The 11,530-nt window shown below is 39.4% G+C and overlaps 1 protein-coding gene across 1 annotated transcript; it reads left to right on the forward strand.

Annotated features, from left to right (window-relative positions):
* LOC124148930 lies at window positions 1-4,593 on the forward strand. The gene is made up of 3 exons (XM_046520220.2): window positions 1-313; window positions 1,011-1,145; window positions 1,656-4,593. The coding sequence occupies exons 1-3, from the start codon at window positions 10-12 to the stop codon at window positions 1,913-1,915; spliced, it is 699 nt and encodes a 232-aa protein (XP_046376176.2). The 5' UTR covers window positions 1-9; the 3' UTR covers window positions 1,916-4,593.
* Window positions 4,594-11,530: the final 6,937 nt, after the last annotated feature.

Below are 11,530 nucleotides of genomic sequence, written 5' to 3' on the forward strand. Positions count from 1 at the left end.
CAAGAACTGATGATGACAGGAGCGTTCCTGATTCTGCTTTTTGCAACCCTTGCCGCTTCTGAAACATGTGAATCTCTCCATGCAAAGAAAGTTGATGCATATGATGACAAGAGAATTTCCCAGTCAGTCATGTGGACTCTAAACAATTTGACCAAGGCTGAATGTATGAAGGAGTGTCAAAGGGAACAGTATTGCGTCAGTTTCCACTTCAGGCCATCGGGACCAGTTTGTGTGGCATTACGGGAACGGTTTGAAGGATCCAGCGTTCCCTCCGTCGAGGCTCTTGGCTATCAACTCTTTCAAACCAATAAACGTAAGTTCACACAACGCGAATTTTTTAAGAACATGGAACATAAGGTGACTTAATTGCAGTTTAAGAGCAGATTGGGAAAAGAATTATACCGTGACAACAAGGAGACACATTTGTCGTACAGTTCTAGTTAACCAACAACACTTTGCTGTGTTATTGTTTCGTTGATCATGATATGTACTATGAAGGGAAATGATATACCGAAAGAGGCAGTTCGGATGTGAAACTCTGCTTGTTAACCGTTGTCTGCGTTGGACACACTCTAGGATGCTATATTCTCACTACAACAGAAATACTGGTTAAATCATTGAATTACTGTTATCCCTTTTAATTTCTATGTTGTATGAGAATTAAGATATCCCTTGGCTCTAGGCCTTAAATGTCTCGTTATTAAATGTATCGTCACGATATGTTAGTAATATCGCCGATGTGACGTCAAACTTTAACTCTCTCACTCACTATACTCCTCAGCTTCTGATTTGTTACAACATAAATCGATTTTGCATGGCCAATTTTCTGATGTTATCCTTCAATTATGAATCTTAGGTTTAACTGTAACTCTTGAATGATTTTGTGTCATTATGGCCTGTCTCTTTGGACGTCGACTAAAATAAGCAGCATATCTAACGTTTGTAACAGTGAGTCAAAAACAATGTGCCAGACACATTATATATATGAATGTGTATTGCTTAAATTTTAGCTTTGGCCATAGTAGGGTCAGAATGTGAGCTAGACGTGAACTGTGCCCCCCTCACTAACTCCCATTGTAACGAAGGAGTCTGCAGGTGTGACGTGGGCTACGGGCCGGACGGAAACACCTGCCGCATCCTCACAGGTACATGGAATGAAAGGGAGATCTGTTGTTTTATCGCTCCCCTGTACATGAGTGTATAACGTGAATCAGTGTGTGGATGGTTTAGTTAGTAACGTGAATCAGTTTGTGGGTGGTTTAGTTAGTAACGTGAATCTGTGGGTTGATGATCGAGTGACGTGACGTGAATCAGTGTGAGGATGAGTGACAACAATTTCCATGAACCTTAGTAAACGGAATTAAGTTATCGCTTGTTGGGGAACATGTAATTGATGACGAGGCTCTTGAAGGCATTGTGGTTTATCGAAATCTTTCTGGCCTAATTCTTTACTCGCTAGGCTAACATTTGTTGTTTGAAATGATATCATTCAGCAGATTTCCGAAAGTTAGCATTGCAATGAGTTGAATGTAGATTTGGTTCTCATTCCAAATACACGTCTAAAAATTGCATCACTTCGGGTTTCCCTCCTACATTAAGTTGACACTCAGCTTTATCTTTATCGTGAATTAAGTGTATTGTGTTTCTTATTTCAGAATGTTCCACCCTCAGCGATAACTTTACCCTGTACAGGTCGTTTTTCATATCGGGCCACGACTTCCTCAGCCAAGGAGCAACTACCTACGAATCATGCCCTGCGTTCTGTATCAGCGACAACAGATGTAAGTCGGCTGACTTGGACTTTGTTGCTAAAATCTGCTACCTTAATACGCACACATGGCTAGGAGCGCTTGCATCCTCGCGCATAAAGGACAGCCCAGAATTTGATTTCTTCCAACGAGAGTGCCTTTGGTAAATCACCTGAGAACTGCAATTAAATATTCCAAAGCGGAGTGTTTGAATAAGTTAAAAGATGTAATATTATCCCGAAAAAACGTAATTTCCTCAGTGTTTGCAAAAAGTATTGTTCCTTAAATTACAGGAACTCTTGAAAACGATGTTTTGTGAAATGAAAACGATTGTTCAAAAATGAATTTAGGAAATAGCCTGAAACAAAATTCCAAAGCATATGGTCGGTGCTTTGTTCACATAAATATTAAAAATAGAGCAAATTATATTGTGTGAATATAAAAAACAAAAACAGTCAAAACCTATTGTAGAAAATTACTCGGGATGAGATACATGGTTTGATTTATCGGGTGTTCGATACATCCGACTCAACTTTTATGTATCCCAGTAATGAAACAACAGCTGCAAAACGCCAACATTCAGAATCTTGCATGTTAGGTAAATGACTATTGTATAATAAGTAATTAAGGGGAATAAACTGGCATATCGACACCAATGTGTATATATACATTTATTCATCTTACACAAATTCTAACTTATCAGAGTAGGATTTTAGTAACTTTTACTCTGGGTACTTTACACCAATATTTGACACATCTGGGTCATTGTCCTGACGGAAGAGCAAAACATAGCACAGCTTCTCACGTCTATCAATCTGTAATTGTCTCAACATTGCAGCATGATATTACTCGTCTGCACACCAGAACACGAAGGCCATAACCTTTTCTTCTTTCGTCATCATTTGTCACAAATCGTTGCAAGAACCTTTCTGTTCCAGCTTCAAACAGAGCTTGATTGTCACGAGACATGTCGTGTCTGGTGCGTTTTTCACTAGATGTCAAAAGTTTAACTGTTTTTTTTACTCAAGCAAGGAACGTTGCTAGCTTGTTCTATGTTAAATCGTGACTATATTCTCTTACCCTTGGCAGTACCTGTAGGTTTGTGGTAATTGGAACATGTCCCACTTTGTATAGTTTAGACATTCTTGTTGTGATGCTGCTGTTGCTGTGAGTAGAGTATGTCGATTCTGATTAACTCTTTTATGTTGTGTACCTTTGAATATGTATGGTAACATATGTGTTGTCTTGTGTGAATGCCCACTCTTGTTATGTGTTAGTTCGAGTGTGTAGGGCATAATATATTCCACCATATGCACATTGTTGTAAGTTGAATAATAAAGATCCTTCTACATCATATTCATCTGGTGTGTTAGTACATGTACACACTTCATAAAAATAAACGCACAGGCCGATTTTTAGTAAATTTATTATACCTAATAAAGTCGATATAGTTAATGTAATATCATAGATACAAAAAATAAATCTCACATGTTGTCGTTGTACAAAGGCATTTAAAACTGTTCATTGTCATATCACATAAGGCCACAGGTTGCGCTGAACTCGTGTATCTCGTGTGACAGCCCCAGCCAGCAATCACGGCTCTGCATCTCGTTGGCACAGACTGGATAAGTGTACGAATACTGTCCTGCAGATGTCTGGGCCATTCTGCTTGCAACGCGTTAGCATGTTGTGGGAGTGTCTGCGGCGTGTTCTGACGTAGACGTACACGTCGATCGAGTTTATCCCAAAAGAGTTCAATTGGGTTGAGATATGGAGATATCGAAGGACAGGACAAGCCGTTGATGTTGGCATTATGAAGGTAATCTATCGTGACATGAGCTGTGTGCGGTGGAGCGTTGTCCTGTTGAAACAGCTCCCTCTGGCGGTCAATGATTGGAAGAAGGTGAGGTTGAAGAATTTGATTCAAATTAGATCTTGAGATGTAGGATATGGCCCTCCAAACCTTGAAACTACAGCCACCGAAATTGTCGACTTCACGTACACAATATGGGGCAAAACGCTCGACGTTGTCTTCCATCTCGCCAGTGAAGAAGAAATCGTGATTCATCGCTGATCCACACTCGTCTCCAGTTTCTCAAATTCCAAGGCTGTAAGGTGGTGCCAACGCATGCGTCGCTGTCGATGAATCTGTTGCAAAACAGGGACGATAACCGGTCTTCAAGGGCGGATCCCACCCTCGCGAAGATGGTTCCTGACAGTCTGGTCCGAAATGCTCCTCAAACCAGGGACGCGTTCTGCAGTCTCAGTAGCTCTGGCATTGCGATGAGGTAGGTAGAACAGTCGAATGTAGCGATCCTGTGCAGGGGGGAGGAGGGGGAACTTTTAGTCGGCCAGTTCTCGGACGGTCTGCAGTGGAATTGAACTGTGAGTATTGGTCACAAAGGCGGCAAATAGTGCCGCTGTGGTCGTTGAAGTTGCGTGCATCAGAAGACTGTGATTGCCCTCTTTGAATACGTCCTGTGGTGATGTTCCGATCGGCAGCGCTGAGTCTCGGCATTTTCGAACTTGTTGACAATTGAATGGCAAAGTATTGGCTTATGCTTACGTTTTTATAGCCACTACCACGAGTTACGCATGTCATAACTTGCACGTGCATTTTGCTTTACTGTTTGTCATAAAACTGTTTTATAAAAGAATGCCCGATTCGCTTTCAGATCTAATCCCTGTAAATATGTCCGGGGGTTTGTCGAATATCAGGCCACCAACATTTTCCAATAACATATATCAAATTTATATACCCTTTTTTTTGTGTAGTCAGGTTCAGTTAACTAGATACTACCTGTGAGTTTCTTATTATGAAGAGTGTATACTAGCGATTGATAGTAAACTTATCTAATCATTTATATGTCTCTGTGTCTGACTAATAAACTCACTGTTTAGTCACTCAGGTCTCGTCTTCATGTGTGGTTTGGTCGGGTACAGCGGTACCTCTGTAAGGTAGCTTGATCCCCGACTGGCGTGTGAGTAATATTACGAGTGACCGTCACCACCCTTTATGATCCATGGCTGCCAAAAGAGTTGCTCGTGGTCCCGATGATGTACTCGTGGACATAAGCCTTCTAGAACAACCATTGCCAACGAAAACACCCTAAAGTATGGCGATCACCATTGCAAACACTGTTCATTTTTGTGACCGATGATTATGTGGCCCTGACATAATGCGTTTTACTTAATTGTGTGTATTCTGCAATGTTTTATAAGCTGTTGTTTTGATGTCTAACGTATACAATATTTCAGTGGATAAAAGGCAGCCATTGTTAAAAAGATCGATGTTTCCATACCCACGGCTTAATTTAAAAGAATAATTCTTAATCTTACCATTAGTTATAATGGGGTGTCTGTAAAGTTAAAAAAAATACATAATATTATGTTCCGAATGTCTGACGACGTAAACACGTGACGAAAGCATGCTTGATTAAAGCTATTTTGCGCGATATGTACGTTGCCAAACCATCACTTGCTGCTGTCTTATTTTAACCCGTGTCCCTTGGGGTGGGGTGTTTTCGTTGGCGATTGTCAGTACTAAGTTATCACGCAGAATGTAAACGGTTTGTTCTCACTTTGCAGGCAGACTGGGAGATTTAAAACAAACGGTTCGGGCATTTCAAAGCTATAGTCTGTTCCAGGATGAACAGTGTGATCCAGCCAAGCCTTGGCAATCAATTACAATATTATATAAATACTTTTCATGACCACCCAGTAAGTGTCTTTGCAAAGTGTGTCATCGAACATGACTTGGTGGGGTTGTGGAGTGGGGTGTCGTGGGTGGGTGGTCTGGCCCAGATTGGATTATTTGTCATACAGCTGAATACTGCAGCACCAACCAGCCAACACGCACACAAACATTGTTGACTGCCATTGCGTTATTCCCGTACTTATCAGGAATGTCGCTGGCAAGGGCAAGACAAAACAAAAGAGTTCCGATCTTTTTTAACCAGTCCCGCCATGATATTGCTGGAATATTGCTAAAAGCGGCGTAAAACCAAACTCACTCATTCACTCTTTAAGCAGTGGCGATTTATGATGCAAAGCGTGCAAATCGCTTTTTACTTTTATGCCTTCATAAACAGAAACAAAATGTAATTAGACCCGTGAAGATTGGGGGTAAAATAGGTCTTCAGCAACCCATACTTGCCGTAAAAGGCGACTAGGTTTGTTTCTTGTTTAAAGCCGCACTCAGCAATATTCCAGCTATTTGACGGCGGTCCGTAAATTGTCGAGTCTGGACTAGACAATCCAGTGATTGATATCATTAGCATCGATCCACGCAAAAGTCAGCTTGTCTGAGCACCCGATCCCGTTAGTCGCTTTTTACAACAAGCATGGGTTGCTGAAGACCTATTCTACCTCGTATCTTCACGCATTCATATGCAACATCCCACGGGAAACTTAACTTCGTATTTCATATGCTGTCACACACAATGAATTCGAATCATTAGCACGCAGACGCTTGAGTATAAAGGCGTGTACGAAAGGAATGTAGTTTATTGTTTGTAATCAACAAAATAAATATTTAACGTATCATTACTTAACATGAGGTTTACTGCCAATCCCATCGGTATTTCAGTTTGATAACAACTGCAATACTTTGATCTCATCAACCAAATTTCCTTGCACCCACAGACTGTCCGAAACACGAGCTTCGTTTCCACTGACTGTTTTAATCAACCACACTGCGACAGTCCGCGTCTTTTGTTGTGTTTTCACGTTGGCCACCCCTGTGTATTTGATTACTTATTTACAAAAACAAGACAAAAGGGTATTAACGTGTAAGCAGACACCCATGACTCTTTGCCCCATTGGGTATTGCCACAAATACATCTTCCCTTCTCTCCATATGTCAGATTCCAAACGATGCCCAGCATCACATCAATAGCTGGTACAGTCAATGGCTCCATGCGTTAAAGCGTAGACAACCGTTAAGGGCTATGCACGAGCCTTTTTTTTCCTTAAATCCTTTTGAATATTTCAGATGCCCCGTTTGACACCTTGTTAAAGGAGTCAAAAGGTTTGAATTAAGTACTTTCGTAAGTGAGTGTCATTCCTGGTTACAAACTTAGTACAATACTAACAGGCCAGACAGATGTGGCTATTTGTCACATCTTCTACGTATACAGTCCATTTAACAAATGGCAAATAGTTTTTCATCTGTTTCTTTATCATTTTGGAAAAGTCTGCACATTAATATAAATATTTGAAGTTGATAATTTACTTTGAGAACATATCCTGAAAAAATATTTCAATTTGGTTATTTATTTTTTGTTTACATTGTCTGTACGGTTCCACATGCTGACATCGAAAGCATCAAACATCAATACTGTAATTAATTTTATATGCAGTGAAAGAGTGAATGAGTATGGTTTTAAGCCGCTTTTAGAAATATTCCAGCAAAATCTAGGCGGGGGACATCAGAAATGGGCTTCACACAATGTACCCTTGTCGGGAATCGCTACCCGACCGCCACTTTTTATACATATCCATTCATATACTGTCATAGACTTCACTGTCTCAGTTGTAGTGGCATCGCTTTATAATTATACACACCAATCCGTAAATGCCACTGGAAGATTTCAATAATGTCAGACTACTATCATTTGGTTTGCAAACAAAAGAAAAAGGCCAGTCACGTAATGTTGTTAGAAGGTAAAATACATCTCCAAAGCAAAATAATTCGATTTCTTTTTTACCTAATTGATCGATGGGCTTGGTGTGAAAAAAGCGAATTCTTTTTTATTTTCAGGATGTCAACTATTATATAGGTATACATAACATGACGGCATATGGGTGAGGTAGTTTAAAGCCAAATAACAATGTTTAAATGCAAACAAATACCAAATTGACTAACACAACTAACTAAACTAGCTTAACTTATCCTATCCTACTTCTATTACAAATGTCCTACTACTAACAATACTAACATCTACTACTAATACCTTATTACTAACAATACAAATATCTTCTTCTAACAATACAAATATCTACTACTAACAATACAACTATCACGACACTACTATCATAATACTAATAGTCTACTTCTAACAATACTAACACAACACTAATACAAATGTTCAAAACATAACACAACTAATACACATTAATAACCTGGGTGTACATATATACAACAACAAAAGACACACCAAAAAAAAAAGCCACTCCACTGTCATTGTCACATCAGCTGTATACAGAAAACTCAAGAATATCTGATGTCACTGATCAGTTCACACGAGGATACTTCCTCGTAATATAGAATGGTGATCTTTACACCATGGGATGTTTTCCCCACGGAGTTAAGGGTGCCTGTGTTACTTGGATGCCACGGCTGTGTTTATCCTATGATGTGCACTGCAACGGAGATACTTCTCTCCTTACGTAGTGTTGGAGAACTTCTCTCCTTACGTAATGTTGGAGGTTCGTCCTTCCTCCTACGTACTATCGAATGTACTTCTTTCCTCCTACGTACTTAACTATAAGGATAACCGGCCAGTTCCGGGACACTACAATATAATATAAGCAACTATAGTTACTGAGGTATGTGTCACCACCTAAAAATACATACAACAATGCACCAATACTCTGATTTACATTTTACTGAGTGGAACTGTTTATACTTTGATCATGTTGTTGTTATTGTTACAGTGGCGTTACGTTACAACACTCTATATGTGTAAATTCTAACATTTGAAAACAATGCAGAACTCAAAATTCTATCCTCCAAAATACAATTCTACGTGAAACAAATAAATGGAAAAACTTACGCGAACGTAGAAATCTCCCACAATGTTAGTCCGTGCCTTAAATGAACATACTGATTCTGGCTGACTGTACAAATTATTACCCTGCCCCGCTATTTAAACTGACCCCAAAGTCCAAGCTACCCCTGACCTCCCTTTTGTTACACCAATTAACTCCCCAGCTATCAGCCGTACCCAGTCACGCTTCCAAGAACCTAACCTGTTCCCATAGTATTACCTGACAATATCTAAAAACAACCCACTAAGCTTAATATACCAATGTAGCCATACTATAATACATCTATCTAAAGTACTAACATATATTTTATAAACAAGAATATCTGTGATCTTGACAAAGGTTTTGAATAATGTTTCTATTACATTCTTTTGTAGAGTCCGCACGCGATTTTTACTGAAGTAAGTTGACCTCAGGCTACTTATTGTGAAGAGAAGACGAGATTTTCCTATATTTCTATGCACTGGTTTAGTAAAGACGTCCTAGGACAATTGTATCCTAGCACCCATAAGGCCCATTTCCTTTGTGTCGCAATGATGGCAATGTGAAAGAAGTCCTGGTCACAAAGGACGGGTTTTATAATTAGAGGAGTAAATCTTTTGTTGTCCATTGTAAGACTCGTTCGGTACACTGTCATCGATTCTGGTTACTCAGCTCATTGCGGGCTTTTATTTATTAATCTCTGATAGTTTGAATATTTGTTTCACTCCGTCTACCGTTGCCTTTGATTTGATTTATCAAACTCATTTTCACTTTGAATGTAGAGTTCATTAAAGATCAAAGGCTAGAACAAGCAAACCAGTCTCAAAGCATGCGGAACGACATGGCAATCAGGGAACCTTACATCAGGATCATACGTAGTCGTCTCTGGCAACGTCCTGGAACGTATTCTTCACTGGAATCTCCAGGGAGTCTATGTTTACTGGGCTTCGTAATAAAACTTTGAGATATCCGGACATTCGGGTTAAACCAGTATGACGGTATTTTTCTGAACAGGAACGAACCCCCTGACATGCAGAGAAACCTGGATGACACGAACTCAAATATAATTAACTCTGAACATAGTTTAAGACAATGTACCGTAATGGTCCCAAAGGCCTTTGTACATGTACACCTGTCTACCGTCATACTAATATTTGTGACATCGAAATAGTGTGTCTCGCCCACATTCCTCAATACTGATAAATCGAGCTAGTTTGACCTGTCTGAAAATATATGATGTCACTAGCAGGCAAGTTGAAACATCAGTCATTATGTTATGGTTCAGGAACATTTGGCTTCAAAACCTTCTTATTTAAAGGGGCTGATGTGTCTTCCACACGACGATCGTGTCCAATCATATGTATAATTCATCATGCTGAAACCAATATAAATGCGAACAATCATCATTCTTAGGATGTTTTATGTTTGTTATAAGGGGCTGTCGACAGACCCATAATTGTTATGTATTTCTAAAAATGAAATTAATAATTAGATGACACATGTACACGTTTAAGCACCCAAAGGACGAGACAATATGTTGAGCAGTCCTGGTCATACGGAAACTGTGTCTGCACATTTGTGGGTTGTGAGAAGAGGATGAAGGGGGTACATCCTGTTAGTTGGTGGCAGCCGACTTAATTGGCAGTCCGTATCTTCCTAATTGGCAAAGTGTTGTTTTAGCTACCTTCCTTTTATAGCTGTAATACAGTTGTTTGTCTAAAACGTGGTTGTATATTTGCGATGATAGAACTAATTCGTGGTCTGAGTGGGTGCAGACTGGATTTATTGTTTATTGTCAACTACATGTATTATTAAAATTTGTAGTTATATAATTAACGCGTGGTATCACTGTTGTCTTTTTTTTATGACACCCCTGATCATTGGAGCACAGCCCCGTGACATCAAGAAACCTTATTCTACCATGACAAACGTTCAAGTCTATGTTCGGTACACCCACAAATCTCAGGACAGTGAAAACTTGGTTCACGGAGGTCATAGATTTAGAGTTGAGACGACAAATGCAGATCGAGTTTACTGGAGATGCTTCATCAAAGATTGTCCAGCTACCTTAAACACCTCTGTATACCCGGATCGACAACTATGCTGCTGAACCTCATAAGATGGCTGTTGACAATTTTTTCAGTGCTTTTAAAACTAAAATCAGTGAGAATATAACCTGTTTTTGCCATATACCAGGAGGAATTAAAAGGTACAGTTTTGAAAAATAATATCTATAGTCAAATTTCGGCATGATCATATTGTAACTCTGATAATAATAATAAAAAGATAACGAATCATCAGTGATGATAAGCCAGGTGCCAGCTCTCTACAGATGTGTTTCATCAATGTTCCAGGTCTGAGCCTCGACAATTCCTCTACTTTCTTTTTCTTACATGGTAACATGAAATGTGGATCATAATCCTGTAAATAACCTCTATACTCGTATACTCAATACCTAGAAACGGTCTATAGCCTGACCCTGTTGTTGTCACAAGACTGACTATTTAAAGAAGCCGACGGTATTTATCTGCAAACCCCTGGAGTCATCACTAACATTTCCGTGATCCGCTGAGACTATTATGCCTCAAAGCTTTTACGTCCAATATTTCGGCAAATAATCGAGACTTGTTCTCGGAGATTAGCGTTTGAAATTTATAGGACTAATACATCAAGTACATAAGATTCCTGATTCCATGAAAATCCTCATCTGACTGCTGTCAGCGAACATTTTGTAAAAGTCTGTCACCAATAGCTACGTCATACGTAAACAGTGTGAAGGTCGGGTGATTAAGTAAAAACAATCGTTCTACCATGTTGTTGACGGTGTCAATATTTGTGAAGAATTTACATCTATTTTCGTTCAATCAAATACATGATGGATATATACTACTGTTGAATACATAGTCTACCATAGTCCACAAAATACACGAAATTAAAGGTCTCCTTTTAGAACATGAAATGTCAATGTGTTAAACTACAGCCAGCACACATTTCCTTTGGGAAAGTCAGCGATTGGACAAAAGTTTCCAACA

This window comes from Haliotis rufescens, unplaced genomic scaffold (genome assembly GCF_023055435.1).
Source record: "Haliotis rufescens isolate VD_foot unplaced genomic scaffold, xgHalRufe1.0.p SCAF_18, whole genome shotgun sequence".
Classification (NCBI taxonomy): Eukaryota; Metazoa; Mollusca; class Gastropoda; order Lepetellida; family Haliotidae; genus Haliotis; species Haliotis rufescens.